A 19,841-nucleotide genomic window follows, 5' to 3' on the forward strand; every position below is an offset into this window, starting at 1 on the left:
TTGGGCCCCATGCCAACCATACACTGATCATTTATCCTACGAATAGGTCATTAGTGCTTAAAGGGGTTTTCCAAGACTTCATCTGGATAGGTCATCAATATCAGATGTGTGGCACCGCCACCAATCAGCAGTCTGGCACCCTTGTGTTTCTGGTTCTATCCACTGTATAGTTTCCGGCGCCTACCCGCCACACCTGATTGTTGGGGGGTTACGGGTGTCAGACCACCACCAATCTGACATTGTGATGTAAAATGCAAAAAATCCCAAATTTTGGCTCAAGTAAGCCCTATTTTTTGACTTTTTCAGAATTCTGGAGTGCAGGGAGTGATACGTTCCTCCCCGTTTTGAGTAGAGAGGTTTCAATGACAACCAGCTACAAACTGAGCTGTGGGGCAAAATCATGAGAGCAGGCCTGCTGGTTAGTACAAGTCTATCTGGACTGTCAGTTCTTAAAGGGGTTCTCCAGGCTACAAATATTAATAATCTATGTTACAGATAGGCCCTCAATATCAGATTGGTGGGGGGCTAACACCCGGGACCCCCACTGATCAGCTGTTTTGGGCTTAGGGGCAAACACAGGAAACTACACAGTATAGCAGGGATGCCCAACCTGCAGCCCTCCAGCTGTTGCAAAACTACAACTCCCAGCATGCCCTAATAGCTGTAGGTTATCCAGGCATGCTGGGAGTTGTAGTTTTGCAACAGCTGGAGGGATGCAGGTTGGGCATCCCTGCAGTATAGGGAGGCTTCTACCTGCACACCATACACTCTTAGGCCTCTTTCACACTACAGTATGTCCATTTCAGTGTTTTGCGGTCTGTTTTTCACGGATCCGTTGTTCCGTTTTTTTGCTTCCGTTGTGGTTCAGTTTCTGTTCCGTTCCGTTTTTCCGTATGGCATATACAGTATACAGTAATTACATTGAAAAAATTGGGCTGGGCATAACATTTTCAAAAAACGGAACGGATACGGAAGACATACGGATGCATTTCCGTATGTGTTCCGTTTTTTTTGCGGACCCATTGACTTCAATAGAGCCACGGACCGTGATTTGCGGCCAAATATAGGACATGTTCTATCTTTCAACGGAACGGAAAAACGGAAATATAATGCATACGGAACACATTCCTTTTTTTGCGGAACCATTGAAATGAATGGTTCCGTATACGGAACGCAAAAAACGGACCGCAAAACGGAAAAAAAAAAACGGTAGTGTGAAAGAGGCCTTAGACACCCCTCCCGAAGGATAAGTCATCATTATCTGTAGCCCGCAGAACCCCGAGAACCCCTTTAAAAGTGTTGTCATCTTGGATTGCGTAAGTTTCACAAGGGGCAGAGTAGGTATTGGAAATATTAGATTTCCAATATTCTGTTTTCGTTTTTCTCATTATAGAGTGCAGGGTGATGAGGGAGAATTTGTACTTTTTTATTTTTATTTCAGCACAAGGCCGTAACATAACAAAATGTGGAAAAAGTGTCTGAAGACTTCCTGAATACATTGTATGCTCTCCAGATGTAGAACTGAAGAGACTACATTGTCTTCTCTGTATGTACATAGCCGAGAACAGCCTTATTTAACCATCTGATGAGCGTTCTATCGTCATGGAAACAAGGTTACTGTCACCGCAGAGCTGCCCACACATCGCACCATCTCCGTGTGGCCTGCATCCACTCACGTTTTCACATGTTCTTAACAATAAATCGCACTCAGCATTATACAGTGTACGCGGTGCACCTCTATACACTGGCAGCTGCTTTGCCTTTGTTGGCTGGAGATTACATAAAAATCACTGCTCACAATGAAAATGGAAAAATGCCTGGCAACCATGTGAGGGCAAATAAAAGGGGTTGTTGAAGATTCGTAAAACACGGCTGCTGTCTTCCGAAAATAGTGCCACACCTGTCCACTGGAAATGTGTGGTATTGCGGCTCAAGTCCATTCATTGCTGGAAGAAAGCAGCTATCTTTATTTAATCCTGGACAACCCTTTTAAAAGGAAATACATTTGTTTTTTTTCTAATATGTTTTTATTTTCTGATTGTAGATTTTTCTCTTTGATTTTCTGTAAATGATGGCGATCTTGCCTGAGCTGCTGTTAACCCCTTTATTACCAGAGTGTTTACTCCCCTTCCTTACCAGGACAATTTTTCAGTTTTAGCAATGGGCGTATATAACTGTAGAATTTTTGAGCCAACCTACATGTATTTGATATTTTTCTTCCTTTTGTGCCATTAGATGACAGATAAAAAAATTTAATTGAAGGAAAAACTGAAAATTCTGAAAGGATGCATATTTTCCCTTTCTTATGATTTTTTTCAAACTGTTAAAAAGATTTCAATACATTTCAAGCATTTCTAAAACCATTACAGTATGTTTATATTGTGAAAATGAACGCTACTGGCAGGGCTCACAGAAAGACTTCAAAGGGACTGGAGTGCATTTTGGAGGCCTTTTTTTCTATTTCAGGTTATATGGCACCGTACGGTTACAAAAAATATTGTACAGTGCCAAATCATTAGAAACTTCTTCAAAGTGACTTTTTTACATTGACATTCTAAGGTCTTGATCTAGGTTAAATTTGGACATTTTAAGCTTTTAGCTTTCTAAAAAGAATTTTATAAATGAAAAAAATATACATGTTTATATATTTTGCACACAATAAATGCTATACTAGATATTACTAAAAAGAATACTTATATTATTTAAAAACATTTTATGAAAAAAAAAGAAAAAAAAAAGGAGTGTACATTTGCAATTTTAGGCTACTTTCACACTAGCGTTAATATTTTCCGATATTGAGATCCGTCATAGGGTCTCAATACCGGAAAAAAACGCTTCAGTTTTATCCCCATTCATTGTCAATGGGGACAAAACGTAACTAAACAGAACGGAATGCTCCAAAATGCATTCCGTTCCGTTCTCGTACCGGAGAGCAAAACTCCTGGGATGCGTAACATAGCCAAGACGGATCTGTCATGAACTCCATTGTAAGTCAATGGGGGACGGATCAGTTTTCTATTTTCGTCAGATTGTGTCAGAGAAAATGGATCCGTCCCCATTGACTTGCATCGTGGGTCAAGACGGATCCGTTTTTTCTGACACAATCTGACACTATAGAAAATGGATCCATCCCCTATTGACTTTCAATAGAGTTCATGACGGATCCGTCTTGGCTATGTTACAGATAATACAACCGGATCCGTTCATAACGGATAAGGATGGTTGTATTATAAGTAAACAAAGCGTTTTTGCTGAACCCTGCCAGATCCAGCAAAAATGCTAGTGTGAAAATAGCCTTACACATAGTCAGCTATACTATTGCTAAAACTAATAAGTATATGTTTTATTTCATATTTTTTTTCCCTAACCCGTAAAATGGCTAGGGCAGCGCTAAAGCCTGGCCATCACTGGCGATGTAATCACATGGAACACTGCTAGGCTGAAGCCTCCGCCAAGCAGCCTCCGCCAAGCGTAAACAAAAAAACCCTTGCCCTGCGGAATACAGCACAGGGAAAGCATCGGAGCATGAAATGCTTCAATGCTTATGTCAGAGGGGCTGAGTGGGGGGAAAAAGGGGATATGTCCGAGTTCAGCTCTGAACCCCTACAACCCCTTTAAGGTGGCAACCAAACCTGATGATTTCTTTAGGATCGGCTAAATATGGGGACCAGATCAGATATGTTTGATTTTAACATTCCTGACACTTGGTTCCCTCGGGAGATAATCCACTGCCAGAAGAGGCGTATTCCTCTCTCCCAACTGAAAACGCATGCACCCTTGGCTAATCTGAGCCTGCATGTGTATGGGGAGTTAGGAAGAATATCTGATTCTGATCGCTATTGTATGCTATAGGCAGCTTTAAAGTGGTTGTCCCATCTAAAAAAAAGTAAGACATTTCGATAGGATAGACCAGATGGGTGTGGGTCCCACCTCAAAGAATAGAACAGGACCTCAAAGTAAACAGAGAGAACACCACGCATGTGCCGCATCCTCTCCATTCACCGCTATGGGAATTCAGAAAATAGCCGATCCAGCACTTGGCTATTTTCGGAAGTCCCATAGCAATGAATGGAGGTTGGCAATGCATGCTTGCTTTACTTTACCCCAATAAGGCCAAAAAACATATAGCTACTATTTCCCCTCCCATAGCAAATGATGTTAACCTCAGATATGGAACAACTTACTTTAAACTCCTGTTCTAGACCAACTTTCTCAAAGGGCGGTGCCGGACTGTACAATGTCTGAAGGTGCTTTTCTAATGAGGCCACATCTAGTTCTGTGTCGCCGTAGAGGTAGTACTCTAGTAAGGCTTGGTAAATGAATGAATACTGCATCTGAAAGAGACAGAACATCACGTTACCATCAAATTAATAAGGCTTGGAAGTACTGAAGATACCTGTACATGAGATTGAACCATTCACTTCATTGGGTCTGCAAAAAAAAAATCCAGAAGTTACTCCGTGTGCATTCCATTTCCGTATGTCTGTATTTTTGTTTCGCAAAAAAAAAAAAATTACATGTCCTATTATTGTCCGCATTACGGACAAGGATAGTACAGTGCTATGAAGGGCCAGCTGTTCCGTTCCGCAAAATATGGAATGCACACGGATGTCATCCGTATTTTTTGCGGATCCGTTTTTTGCGGACTGCAAAATACATACGGTCGTGTGCATGAGCTGTGTAAAATGGGCTTAATGCAAAAGATTACCCACTGGGGAACTGCAGCAGAATCCGTAAAAAAAACTCTAAAGCCATACGGAGTGAAGAAGTTCCAAATCCCCTGCACAGACATAAGGGGAATTTTGGCGTACTTCATTTTTGCACATAGAGTTGCAACTTTTCGTGATTTTACACAACTTTTTGAAAGCAGGTTAGCTATGTCAATTAGCTGTATCGATTGCAACCTTTTTTTTTAGAGAAGCAATTTTAGTCTAGTAGGTGGCAGTGTTAAAAAAAAAACCTGAATAATATCTCTAGCCAAAAGCATTAATTTTTTTTTAAAAATGATCACACAACCTGAAACCAAAATTTCGATCATGATAACTTACTTCCTGTAGCCACCACTAGGGGCAGCTTGGAGCTTACCACATTCTGTGGATACATTGAACTTATAAAACAGTAGGCAGTAAGCGCCCTCTAGTGGTGGCTGCAAAAAGCCTGGAGTTCCTCATTCAACTCTGTCTACGAAGGGGACTTGTATCAGAAAAGCAAAGCTGGAGCCCTGTCAAAATCAACGTGGTGTTCACATTAAAGAAACAGGCTTTATATGCCCTTTGTTGCGGACTTGCTGCTGTTTTTCCCCCATTAAGAAAACAATGACGGCCCAGGGATTGACAGTGATGACCGCCCCTTTAAGTGCTCAACATGCATACGGTATCTACTGTACTGTGTCAGATGGCCACTATGTATACTGCAAGCCAAGTGCAGTCTCTGCGCACGCCAATATAGGGGACCGCTATGTCATTGTGTATACAGAAGTGGTCTCCAACTTGTGCCCCCAACCCCCCCGATGATGCAATATTACAACTCCCATTATGTCCGAGCAGCTGCAGGGGCCTGATGAGAGTTGTAGTTTTGCAACAGCTGGTGAGCTAGATACCTGTTAGGGACCACAGAATATAACATTTTAGTGATGGCACATAGGCTGCATCCATATTGTTACCCATTTCTCTTACATCAGTTTGGACCATTTGGGGGCGTTGACCACGGATTTTCAAAACAAAATCAAAAACGTCGACCTTCTTTTCTTCGTTCATCATGTCTATAATAGCGTCTATGACCATGAATGTGCCTGTCCGGCCAACACCGGCGCTGAAATACAGAGAACAGCACAGACTGTGAAATAAACGTGATCCTATGGGTCCACACCAACTAACCCTTTAACACTTAAAGGAGTATTTAAAGTTATCCCCTATTCACAAAACCTCTGGGACCCCACCCATCATGAGTACAGGGAGGGGCTCCGTACCTCGCAGGGAAACAGAAATGAATGGAGTGACAGATCGGCCATGCGCACTGCCCCTCTATTCATCTCTATGGGACTGCTGGAGATAGCTGAGTACAGCGCTCTCAGGCATCTAAAGTGTTAAACTGCCGGGATTGGATTTAAAGCCAATCCTGGCAGTGACAGTTGTGTGCCAGCTGCATAATACTGCAGGCACCTGCCAGTAATGGTGCAGGCACCGCTATGAGCCCGCACCATCACAGCGCTGTACATGTGGGCTAACTACCTACATGGCGTATGGCAGGAAGGGGTTAAGGCTGAAGCTACTCAGCGACCTTGGGCGCGAGGGGTGCAAGGATCTCAGTGTAGCAGTGCAGCACCTCGACCATGACCCCAAAATTGCAAAAATACCAGCAAGGTTGGATTCTTTGCGATTCTGGGGTTGTGGTCGCGTTGCGACCTCTTCCCTTTCTGTGGCTGCACTGCTACACTGCGATCCTCAGTCATGCGATGTGTAGCCCCAGCTTTATTCTCTCATACATACAGTATCTGGTAATCCACTGTCAGTGTAAAAGCCTGAAAGATGCATTACTCACATTCAGCCAGTAGGTGGTGTGGTTGCGCAATACATAAAAAAAACCACAACTTCTTTTAACCCCATCTGCAGGGAAGTTATTTACGTGACCTGTTTTCAGCTTCCTTTTTTTTTCTGTTCATTTTACTTTACACGTTTTCACTAGTGTGTCCTTAGCTGAACTATTACACTGAATTTTTTCACCTCCCTTTGCTTTATTGCATTATTACTGCACAAACTACTAACCACAGAACTCAGAATAATCAGACACTGAATTCTGTTTTAAAAGGGGCTTTTTGGGCTCTTGATATTGATGAGTTATCATGAGGATAAGTCATTAATAATCGATTGGTAAGGGTCCAACACCCCACACCCCCACTGATCAGCTGTTCCCTGCAGCCCCTGGCAATGGAGCTAGCACTGTGAATAATAAAGGAAGCACAGCTCCATTTAAAGTGTAGTGGCCATGCCGGGTTACCATTCATTTCAATGGGAACTGAGCTGCAGTACCCAGCACGGCCACTATACTTAGAACAGCACTGTGCTCCCTGTTCTATTCAAACTGTCAGTGCCAGTGCCCAGGGGCTGCAGGGAACAGCTGATCAGTGTGGGGGGGGGGGGGGGGGCAGGTGTCGGACCCTCACCAATCGGATATTAATGACCTATCCTGAGGTTATCCCTATCAGGGGCCTGGGAAACCCCTTTAGCACTTAAAATCTAGTCTTTTTCTTTCTTTCACAAATCTCTCCTGATATGTCTGTTTTAGTAAATACTTGCAAGAGATAAAACCCAATATAATTCTCTGTTGTGCAGTTGCTCTGTTATTCCTCTTGGAAACGTATGATTAGATTGACGGTACAAAACGTTCAGCAAGAAATGGCACTCAGAAGCAGATGCTATAAAACACGTCTTTAAAGGGACACTGACAGGCCCAATAAGCATATTTCGCTATATAGATGACTGCACAGGTCTTCTAATGTGTATTCAAATCATATAAGTATCCCCCCTGTGCACCTTATAAATACAGTAAACTCATGTTTTATAACCTGATAGAATCGCTCTTCTTTCTGCCCAAGGGGTAGTGTTTCAGCTCCACTTGCGCCCAGCCAGCATCAGCCCAACCGCCGTTTTGAAGCGCCGCCCAGCTCATCAATATTCACTTCGATGGGCGGCTTCTGCTGTCCCTGACGTTCCGAGATCCCGTGCATGCCCAGTGGAAAGCTATGGGATCTCGGAACGTCGGGGACAGCAGAAGCCGCCCAGCAAAGTGAATATTGATGAGCTGGGCGGCGCTTCAAAACGGCGGTTGGGCTGATGCTGGCTGGGCGCAAGTGGAGCTGAAACACTACCCCTTGGGCAGAAAGAAGGGCATAACATTTTCAATAGATTGTTCCGCAAAAACGGAACAGATACGGAAGACATACGGATGCATTTCCGTATGTGTTCCTTTTTTTTGCGGACCCATTGACTTGAATGGAGCCACGGAACGTGATTTGCGGGCAATAATAGGACATGTTCTATCTTTCAACGGAAAGGAAATACGGAAACGGAATGCATAAGGAGTACATTCCGTTTTTTTTAGCGGAACCATTTAAATAAATAGTTCCGCATACGAACCGTATACGGAACGCAAAAAACGGCCAGTAAACGGAAAAAAAAAATGGTCGTGTGCAGGAGGCCTAAGGCTACATGCACACGAATGTTTTTTGTTTCTGTGTCAATTCCGTTTTTTTTGCGGATAGGATGCGGACTCATTCATTTCAATGGGACCGCAAAAAACGCAGACAGAACACCGTGTATTGCGGACCCGCCGTATACGGGACGCAATACGTCCACAGACCCACAACGGCCGTGTGAACAAGCCCTAAATATAACCAGCCCTTCATCCTTCCTGCAGCACAGGCCATATACACATTGGAAATGCCTGATCTCGCTCACACATTGTACTGCGCTCCACGAGCTTTTATCTGTACAGAAAATATCATAAAAATGTCCTTTTGGTTGCCATGGTTTTAATAAAGAGTTGCAATGTTTGTATGTGACCTTGAGCTTCTCAGGACTGTGCACATTGAATTCAATAGGACAAGGATGCCTGACCCACTGCAAGACTTCTCCCGACCAGCAGGTGTCGCTGTGCCTTTAGGAATTGTCTGAAGTGTCCTGGTTGTACAGCAATATGAATTTATAACTTATCTCTAGCTTAAGGGGTATTCCAGTTTTTTTATTTTTATTTGCTTATATAATAGGGAATCATACAATTTTCTAATATAGATGTATTTAAAATTCTGCACACATATCTTTCTTACATCAGGCGGTTGACGTCTATATGCAGTAGGATGGTATAGCCCATGTATCAGTTATGTGTAATGTATCCATGGCCTAACTGAAACATGGCATCAGTTATGTGACACCCTTTATATCAAATAATCGCTGACATTTGTTAAGCAGCAGTGTTACATGACATACATGTGCTGGGTCAGCACACAGGACACATTCATGTGATAAGTATATAGGACTAGTGGTGGAAACATGATTTTATTATGGTTATTACAGTAACTAACTTCTGTCTTTGTTTACATGGCCACCTGTCTGTAGGTGATGTTGTAAAATGGTCGCATGTCTCTAGGTGAAGTCATGTTGTTAATAAAGTTTAGTGTAAAAAAAAAACCCACAACACAGATCTGCTTCTATACAGACACTGTATGCTGTAGATAGTAATACTATATATATATACTGTATATGTTCTGCTCCTCAATACACTATTATTCACCTGTTAGATACCTGGGAAGTGTAAAACATGTCCCCCAATGCCCAGGCCCCTCAGATAGATGGCACTTATCCCGCTCCCCAGGACCCAGCTCCTGATCCCCGCACGGACCGCCGCTGCATCTCCCCGTCGCGTGGATCAAAACATCCAGCGATGGGGATGGGCAGACCAGCTAATAGCGGGCCGCGATGGGGACGAGCCTCCCTAGCATCGCGGGTGACGCTAGGGATGCTCTTCCCTCGTTGCAGCCTGCTATTGGCCAGTGCCCCTGTCGCTGGATGTTTTGATCTGAACAACGGGGAGATGCAGCGGCGTCCGTGCGGGGATCAGGATGCGACGCAGGTGCCGGGGAGCAGTGTAAATACGAATCTATATGAGGGGCATGTTTTACACTTTGGATAACCTCTTTAACTGAAATTCAGGTCACATGATACTTATGAGGGTCACATGACTGACGCCATGTTCAGTCCTATCCTGCTCTCCTATGGATGCATTGTACTAGACTAAAATGGACTATACAATTTTTTTTTTTCTTTAGGGAGAGGCTACTGTATGGATATAACAAATGTCTCTCAAGAAACATTTTAAATAGATTATTAGAATATAAGAAAATTGTTCAACATCCTATTCTCTAAATAAATAAATGTAATCATTAATATTGGAATGCCCCTTGCAGATCTATTTTGTATGTCACACATTCTTATCATAGGTTGGTTTCTCCTTTACTAGATCTGGAAAAGTTTTTGGGAGCAGATCAGTATTAACAGATTTAGTTTTTCAGAGGCTGCAGTGATAGTCGGCCTCATATAGAGCCCTTAGAGGACGTCCATTCAGCCCTTAGAGGACGTCCATTCAGCCATTAGAGGACGTCCATTCTTTTACAACCCAGGAACTAGGTATACAGTTACAGTGTTCAGGTGCCAGGGTCATGTCGTGTCCCTTAAAATAACCTGTCGTATATCTGCATTTTATTTTATGAGGATATGTTAAATATAGTTTGTGGTGAGCCCTTCCCTTCCCCTACACAGTTTACTTTTCTATCTGCTTGAGGAGATACAATATATATTATGTGAATCACATTCGGACTTTATGTTAGACTATGGAGACTGCGGTATTTTTACCATATGGCAGCATATGTTTCGCAGTCGCATATATTATCATAGGAGGAAACTGAAATAAAAATGATCCTTCCGTTCTTCTTCCAATGCATCCAAAATGAAAAATTAAACAATTTAGCAAATAAGCGTAATAAAAAATATCCTATAGTTTAGTGCAGGGGTGCACAACCTGCGGCCCAGGGGCCACATGTGGCCTTCGATGCCATTCTTTGAGGCCCCCATTACGAACAAGGATAGAACTGTTCTATTAGGGGCCAGCACACGAACGTCATCCGTATTTTTTGCGGATCCGTGTTTTGGGGACCACACAATACATATGGTCGTGTGCATGAGCCCATATAGTGGATGGCACTGTAGGAACAGTCAGGCGGTTCTTACCTGCAGTGAACAACGATGGGTCCAGCATGTGCTGGATTGACGGATTTGACTTTCTTGAGGAATTTTAGCATGCCAATGGGTGTGAAGGGCACTCCAAAGTCGGGCCAGCTGGTAAAATGTAACTGCGTTACCAGCCTGGGGGCCTTGCAGCCATCATGAACCTGCATGAACCAACGTCTGCATTAAACATTGCTTCCAAAATCACTACAAAAACAAAAGGCATTTGCCAACAGAAACCATAAAGCGAGAAGTAAAGCACATTGTGTGAACAGTACAGCAATGCATTTCAGTCCACATGGACTCAACACTTACAGGTTGTATGCAGAACTTTCGGATGGTGTAGTCCACCAGAACAATGACGTCTTCTACTGAAACTCTGATATTCCCATAAATCCAGCAGCCTTGGTCGGGCCAGTACTGGTAACATTTGTCCTGCATTATTCACAAGAAATACAAGGAAATAAAAATAAATGAAAAAGATACATTTGCATTCAGAATCTAGAATACCCATAAATTAACTCCATGTTGTCCATTATGTACGGAGGTTCTTGATGAGATCACTTACTATTAATGTGAGACACATGGAGGTCCAAATTGATAAAACGATGTGGCTCACATTAATAGTGACCCCATCAAGTACCTCCTCACATAATGGGAAACATGAGGTTAATGCGTGAGGTACTGATGGGATCACTTACTATTATATCTCATATCAGATAGTGACCACCAGTACTATAAGCCCCTCATATCAGATAGAGACCCCCAGCACTATGAGCCCTTCATACTGGTGACCTCCAGCACTATCAGCCCTCGTATCATATAGTAGCCCCCAGTGCTATCGGCCCTTCATGTCAGATAGTTACCCCCAGCACTATCTGCCCCTTATATCATATAGTTACCCCCAGTACTATCAGCCCTCATATCAGATAGTGACCCCCAGTACTATCAGCCCCTCATATCATATACGGTAGTTACGCCCAGCACTATCAGCCCTCATATCATATAGTGGCCCTCAGTACTATCGGCCCTTCATATCAGATAGAGACCCCCAGCACCATCAGCCCTTTATATTAGATAGAGACCCCCATAACTATCAGCCCCTGATATCAGATAGAGACCCGCAGCACTTTCAACCCTTTATATTACTAGATAGTGACCCCCAGCACTATCAGTCATTCATATAATATAGTTACCCCCAGTACTATCAGCCCCTCATATCATATAGTGACCCCCAGCACTATCATCAGCCCCTCATATCAGATAGTGACCCCCAGTACTATCAGCCCCTCATATCAGATAGTGACCCCCAGTACTATCAGCCCCTCATATCAGATTGAGACCCCCAGCACTATCATCAGCCCCTCATATCAGATAGAGACCCCCAGTACTATCAGCCCCTTATATCAGAGCACTCAGCTTAATCGGGGGCGTGCACATTGCTATACTCTTTGAACACCAGGTGGCGCCATATTATAATACAATAAACTCTCAGATTGTTTTCTAAATCAGGCAACAGCGTAACAAACATTGTTCACATGTCACCATCTGTACAATAAATCTGATCCTTAGTGGTGACACAACCCAAAAGCCGCAAGCCCGGTGCACTGCTGAAGCATCAATTCACCAATCTGTAAATGGACTCACTTTGCAATAAATATACTTTCGGTAAACGCAACATGAATAAAGTCAGGCCTACCACTGTACATCACGTGGCTTCAGGGAAATTACCAGCAGAGATGCTAACCCTGGACGAGGCAGGGATGACAGGAAGCCATGTGTCACCATTGCCTCTCGTTACACCAGCGCTTCCTTATCTGGGGCCTCGCCTGCTATTATCATACTTGAACCTTGTCACCCTCCTCATACAATAAAAGAGAGAACGATAAGAGGACACTCACCTCTTTCCTTTCCTTCAGGTTGGTGAGCATGACTATGGTGGCAGACTTCTGCTCCCACATCATCCTCCAGAAGTCGTTCACGGTCTCTGGCTTGGGGCCTGCAGTAGAAGAGAAGCGCTGACCTGAGAACTGTGCTGGCCACCCGCTGTAAGGGCTCATGCAAACAAACATACGTTTTTGAAGTTTTTGTCCGCATCCGATCCGTGTTTTTTTATGGATCGGATGCAGACCCATTCGCCTCAATGAGGCCGCAAAAGATACGGATAGCACATCCGTGTGCTGTCTGCATCCATATGTCCATTCCGCGCCCCGCGGACAAGGATAGGACATTTTTACAGAAGTAAAAAAAAAAATGGTGCCTTGCTCTCGGCCGGGATCCGTGTTTTGCGAATCCACAATTTGCGAACTGCAAAACACCTACGACCATTTGCATGAGTCCCTATGCAGACGACTCTCATCGAGCTGTTGTACACTTTTATTATGGTGGCGTCACATTCCCAGCCTTTCTGCTGCCTGAGGCGAAAACTGAAATGGCGCCCCTCCCTCCCCAATGCCAAAATTAACCTAACCCCTTCCCTTCAGCCCATGGCACTTTGGCTGCCCCCCCCCCTCTTGCCCCTACCTGGTGCTGCCTGAGGCGATCGCCTCACCTGGCCTCATTGGTGGTGCATCCCTGCTTAGCACCATCATTTAATGCACAGGACACATGGCCATAAGTTGTCCCAGACTTTCCATTAAAGAAGGAACGGACTGGCTATGGACCCTACAAGGAGGTTTCCCAGTGGGCCGATGCCCGGGGGGCCACCTGAGCCATCTCCATGGCCGCCAGCCGGGTACAAAATGATGTGATCCTCTCAGCATTCAATAATGCTAGAAGCATCGGGTGTTTATGCGACAGCCGCAGGTGCGCGCCTGAATTAAACTTGCCGTTCTCAGTTAAAGGGGTTTTCTGAGATTTGGTTACTGATGACCTATCCTGAGAATGGGGGCTGAGAGCGATGCCAAGCACAGCCGCTATACAATGTACGGCGCTGTGCTTGGTAAGCTGCAAGAAGGCCGTGGTGCTCACAGGAGTGCCGGCGGGGATCCCGGATAGGTCATCAGTATCAAAATGTTGGAAAACCCCTTTAAATACTGCAGTGGGGGTGGCAGTATTTTGTGCTGCACTGTGGTATTTGGTTCTGCCAAGCCAATCTGTGCCCCCTCGCTCCTCCGGCTTCCTCTGCCAGCCCCTCCCGATCCTTCATGACTAACAGGAGAGATGACTATGCAGGAATGTGGCCCTGTCCAATAAGGAGAAGGAGGAGCTGCAGAGGAAGCAGGAGGAGCAAGGGTGCACAGAGTGGCTTGGACCCGCCTTCAGTGCACTTAACTGCTCATTTGCAAATGGATAAAAGTACTTTTTTCCCCAGAATGAAACAGATTGCTAGGGCTACTTTCACACTAGCGTTTTTGCCTGATTCGGAAGGGTTCAGCAAAAACGCTTCCGTTACTGATAATACAACCGCCTGCATCCGTTATGAACGGATCCAGTTGTATTATCTTTAGCATACCTAAGACGGATCCGTCATGAACACCATTGAAAGTCAATAGGGGACGGATCCGTTTTCTATTGTGTCTGAAAAAAAACGGATCCGTCCCCATTGACTTGCATTGTGGGTCATGCTGGATCCGTTTTGCTCCGCATGCCACGACGGAAAGAAAACTGCAGCATGCTCTCCGGTACGGGAATGCAACCAAACGGAACAGAATGCTTTTTTTGGAGCATTCCGTCCCGTCCCCATTGACAACGTTTTTCTCCGATATGGAGACCCTATGATGGATCTCAATACCGGAAAATGTAAACGCTAGTGTGAAAGTAGCCTAAATTAAAGGTATAATAACATTTAGCTGAGCTAGTCCTACAAGACACTGTCTGGTGTAACAGTGAATTTCCTGGTGACACATCCCCTTTATAGGGGACCCGTCATCAACTTTATGCTGCCCTTACTAACGGCAGTGTAACGTAGAGACAGGCGAGTTGATTTCAGCGGTCTGTCATTTATAAGTTAAAAGTAAGTGGTTGGCGAGAACCAAAATCACAATCATTGCAGACTGGGCCTGGAAAAGAGTCCCGGCCACCTGAGAAGAGTCCTGGTTTTTCATGAATTCCTGCTCTCGCTGCTGATGACTGGCCGTCTTCTACAGAGTTTTCTCCCTTTCTCTCAGCAGGTGGGTGAGAGAGCAGGAGATTATGAATAACCAGGACTCTTCTCAGGTGGCCGGGACTCTTTTTAAGGCCTAGTCTGCAATGATTATGATGCTGGTTCTCGGCAACCACTTACTTTTAGCTCATGAGTGACACAGCGCTGACATCAGCATTTCTGTCACTAATTTATGCTGCCCTCAGTGAGATCAGCATGAAGTTGATGACAGGTTCCCTTTAATGAGAGCAGAGCTGCAATGCCTTGTAAACCTCACACGTTCATACCTTGCGCTGCTATAAACTTATTCTTCTCTTTATAGCCCTGAAAAGAAAGGAACAAACATTGCGAAATGCGTCAGCTGTGCCGAGAAAGTGAGAAGAGTCTGAAAGGAAGGTGGCGTGTAATAAACAGATGGGAGAGTCGGCTCTTACATCTATGTATGAGGCGTTAATGTAGTCTGAACATAAGGATCCATCCACTGCTGTCAGCACGACTCTGGAGTGGTCATCTGACGAGAGAAGAGAAACAGTCAGTGGTGCAAGGGAAGGAAGAACTTCTTCTAGAGCTTAAACATGGCGCATTAAGGGCTCATGCACACGACCGCGTGTCCCGTGCCCGTACTGCGGACCGCAGTCCTCTAGATACAGAGCGGAGGCACAGATCGGAAGCACTACGAAGCACTTCCATGGGATTTCAGTACGTGCCTCCGCACTGCAATAAAATAGAACATGGTCAAATTTTTTTGGGTATGGAACGTATCTTGTGGATCACAGAATGGGTCCGCATCCACATCGCAGCATGTCGCAGTGCGACACCATAGACTGCCATTATAAAAATTGTTGCGCGACATTGGTGCGACAAAATGTTGCACGACAAATGTTGCAGTGTAGTTGTGCCCTATCTGTCGCGCGACAAATGTCGTCGTGTAGACCTAGCCTTATTCCTGCTAGGAGTTATAAATTAATTACTAGCAGTTTGCAATAAAGGTCCATCTGGCTGTTACCAGTTGGGGGGGTCTGACACTGGCAGCATTCTCTGGATAGGGACACATCCTCAACACCCATCTGAACCTTCACTGCAAAATGTTAGTGATTTCTGTACGCAATCTGCATGTGTTTACGGATTTTGTAGCGATTTTGCCGCAGATCTCACCCTTCCATTGAAAAGGTTTAAATCCGCCCGAAAAATCGCACAAACATTCGACATGCTTCGGATTTCAAAATCTGCAAGGCAGGTCAATCTCCAAACAGAAACAAAAAGCAACGTGTACATGAAATGTGTCCAATCTCATACACTTGGCTGGAACTGTATTAGGCTTCATACACACTAGCGTATCTTCTTTACATGTGCCTTTACGTTTTTTTGGGGACCGTATGCGAAACCATTCATTTCAATGGGTCCACATAAAAAAAAAACAGAAGTTACTCCGTGTGCAATCCATTTCCGTATGTCCGTTCCTAATAATTGTTCGCAATAGGCCTCATGCACAGGACAGTGTTTTTTCACTGTCAGTGATTTGGCTTCAGTGGTCCGTGTCCGATTTTGCTTCAGTTGTGTTTCCTTGTGTCTTCCTTTTTTTTTTATCTGACAGGGGAAAAAAGGAAGGTTTAGGCCTCATGCACACGCCCGTTGTTTCATTCCTTGTCCGTTGTTCAGTTTTTCGTGATTTTCTGGGGACCCATTGACTTTCAATGGGTCCGTTGAAAATTCGGCTAATGCACCGTTTGTCATCCGCGTCCGTGATTTCAGTCCATCAAAAAAATATAACCTGTCATATTTTTTTCACGGAAAACGGTTCGTGGATCCATTCAAGTCAATGGGTCCGTGAGAAAACGCGGAGGCACACAAGATTGTCATCCGCGTCCGCTCATCCGCGTCAGTTTTTTTCCTATCATTTGCATGGCAAACTTGACTTTTTTTTACTTTCCTTCATGTCTGGAGATCCTCCAAAAATAAAGGAAGACACACGGAAACAAAAACGGACATAGATCACGGAACAACGGAATCCCTTTTTGCGGACTGCAAAAAAATACTGTCGTGTGCATGAGGCCTAATGAAAAGTGTAATTTTATTGCACCAAGGTCTTGTAGAAAAAAACAGACACGGATGCGGATGACATACCAGTTGTGCATCCGTTTTTTTTGACGAACCCATTGACTTGAATGGGTCCATCCTCCGTTTTCCACTGACAAGAATAGGACAGGTTATATTTTTTTGACAGACTGGAATCACGGATCACGGACGCAGAGAAAAAACGGAGGACTATCAGTTTTTTTTTCACAGCTCCATAGAAATGAATGGGACCTCTGCTAAACTGTGAAAAATTACGGAACGGACGCGGAAGCACACAGCGGTCGTGTGCATGAGGCCTTAGGGACAAGGATTGGACTGTACTATTAGGGGCCAGCTGTTCTGTTCCGCAAAATACAGAATGCACACGGACGACATAAAAATACAGCAAAATACATACGGTCGTGTGCATGAGGCCTAAGGGCCCTTTCACACCTGCGTTATAGTCTTCCGGAGTTCCGTCGTCGGGGCTCTATGCCGGAAGAATACTGATCAGGATTATCCTAATGCATTCTGAATGGACAGTCCGTCCTTCAGGATGCATCAGGATGTCTTCCGTTCCGGAACGGAACGTTTTTTGGCCGCAGCAAATAGCGCAGCATGCTGCGCTTTTTGCTCCGGCCAAAAATCCGGAACACTTGCCGCAAGGCCGGATCCGGAATGAATGCCCATTGAAAGGCATTGATCCGGATCCGGCCTTAAGCTAAACGTCGTTTCGGCGCATTGCCGGATGCGACGTTTAGCTTTTTCTCAATGGTTACCATGGCTGCCGGGACGCTAAAGTCCTGGCAGCCATGGTAAACTGTAGTGGGGAGCGGGGAGCAGCATACTTACCGTCCGTGCGGCTCCCGGGGCGCTCCAGAGTGACGTCAGGGCGCCCCAGGCGCATGGATGACGTGATCGCATGGATCACATGATCCATGCGCATGGGGCGCTCTGACGTCATTCTGGAGCGCCCCGGGAGCCGCACGGACTGTAAGTATACCGCTCCCCCACTCCCCACTACTACTATGGCAACCAGGACTTTAATAGCGTCCTGGGTGCCATAGTAACACTGAAAGCATTTTGAAGACGGATCCGTCTTCAAATGCTTTCAGTACACTTGCGTTTTTCCGGATCCGGCGTGTAATTCCGGCAAGTGGAGTACACGCCGGATCCGGACAACGCAAGTGTGAAAGAGGCCTTAGGCCTCCTGCACACGACCGTTGTGTGCACCCGTGACCGTTGTCCCGTTTAACGTGTTTTTCTGCGGTCCCATTGACTTTCAATGGGTCCGTGGAAAAATCTGAAAATGCACCGTTTGGCAGCCGCATCCGTGATCCGTGTTTCCTGGCCGTGAAAAAAATATGACCTGTCCTATTTTTTTCACGGCCAACGGTTCACGGACCCATTGAAAGTCAATGGGTCCGTAAAAAAAACGGAAAACGGCACAACGGCCACGGATGCACACAACGGTCGTGTGCATGAGGCCTTACACTGCTGTTTTTCTGCATGAGAATCTGGAAAAAAACATGCAATCGGCCGTAAGGCCTCTTTCACATGGGGGTCGCGTGTGAGGGCCGGATAGGATGCGACGCAGAAAAATCGTTGCGATTTTGCCTGCGAGTGGGGTGAGCTTTGTATGCTATTGCGTTGCGTTCTTCAGTTTTTTCTGCGCGAGTGCAATGCATCTTGCAGGCGCGTGAGAAAAAACTGAATGTGGTACCTAGACCCGAACCCAGACTTCTTCACTGAAGCTCGGGTTTGGGTTAGGTGTTCTGTAGATTTTAATATTTCCCTTATAACAATGTTATGAGGGAAAATAATAAATATCGGGTCCCCAGCCCGATCGTCTCCTAGCAACCATGCGTGAAAATCGCAACGCATCCGCACTTGCTTGTGATTTTCACGCAGCCCCATTCACTTCTATGGGGCCTGCTATGCGTGAAAAACGCACAATATAGAGCTTGATGCGATTTTCACGCAACGCACAAGTGATGCGTGAAAATCACCGCTCATGTGAACAGCCCTATAGAAATGAATGGGTCCGGATTCAGTGCGGGTGCAATGCGTGACGCAAAAAACTCGGTCGCGTGAAAGGGGCCTAAGGCCCTTCACACTATCGGAGGACAAACGTTTGCACAAATTCTCGTTCCTGATAATCGCCCATGTGCCGCCGATCACCCGATGAACCAGCTCCAGACCATCCAGATCTTATTAGACATAGAAGGAGGGGATAAGCACAAGGCCTTATCTCCTCTGCGCCGCTATCTACATTCCTTACATTCAAGGACTGATCTGACGTTTCTGAGGTTTGAGGAATATTCTAAGACGCCTTCTGCAGATTGATTGCTACCTGTTTACACAGACGAGAAGAATAGTCCCCGAAGGATTCCTGTGACCTTGCCAGCTCCAACTGCGTGAATGTTTTCCACATTTTTCATGACAGGAACATTAAATGCGTGTACGGATTCAGATCACTAACTCCAGGATAATTACCTCTCCCTATTTAGCAGTAACACCTACACACACCGTGTAACAAGCATCTACCAGATAACTCCTTATAGGACCTGTCACCCCCTCCAGACTTGTCTATCTTAGTAAAGACTTGTATTTCCCATGAAGCAACAATTCTCCAGCATCTTATAATTCTGCATCGTGCCGTCCCTTTTGTATTCCTCCTGGAAATGTGTGAACAGATCGAACACTGGACTTCACATTCCCCTTGTTATTAGGGTGCGTTTGACATTACCTGCACTGATTGGACAGTGTCAGACTGCAAATGGGGAGAAATTGGAAAAAAAATGCAATTCCAGTTTTATGTGTTTTGTTTTTACAGTGTTCCGTATACGGTAAAAATGACAAGTTACTTTCATTCTCCAGGTCAGTACGATTACGGCGATACCTTGCGTTTTTATACTGAAAAA

General features: G+C 45.0%; 1 protein-coding gene across 3 annotated transcripts in view; it reads right to left on the minus strand.

The window, feature by feature from the left end:
• The window catches only part of LOC122940097 (receptor-type tyrosine-protein phosphatase epsilon), a 214,584-nt gene that overhangs the window by 27,636 nt on the left and 167,107 nt on the right, over nt 1–19,841 (minus strand). For all 3 annotated transcript variants that reach the window (XM_044296443.1, XM_044296445.1, XM_044296446.1), the window contains 7 exons: nt 15,297–15,373; nt 15,150–15,186; nt 12,680–12,777; nt 11,094–11,213; nt 10,782–10,942; nt 5,676–5,811; nt 4,185–4,334 (listed from right to left, as the gene is read on the minus strand). In XM_044296443.1, the coding sequence (XP_044152378.1) occupies nt 4,185–4,334; nt 5,676–5,811; nt 10,782–10,942; nt 11,094–11,213; nt 12,680–12,777; nt 15,150–15,186; nt 15,297–15,373 (779 nt within the window). The remainder of the gene's footprint in view (nt 1–4,184; nt 4,335–5,675; nt 5,812–10,781; nt 10,943–11,093; nt 11,214–12,679; nt 12,778–15,149; nt 15,187–15,296; nt 15,374–19,841) is intronic.

Source organism: Bufo gargarizans, chromosome 6 (genome assembly GCF_014858855.1).
Source record: "Bufo gargarizans isolate SCDJY-AF-19 chromosome 6, ASM1485885v1, whole genome shotgun sequence".
In the NCBI taxonomy this organism is placed as follows: Eukaryota; Metazoa; Chordata; class Amphibia; order Anura; family Bufonidae; genus Bufo; species Bufo gargarizans.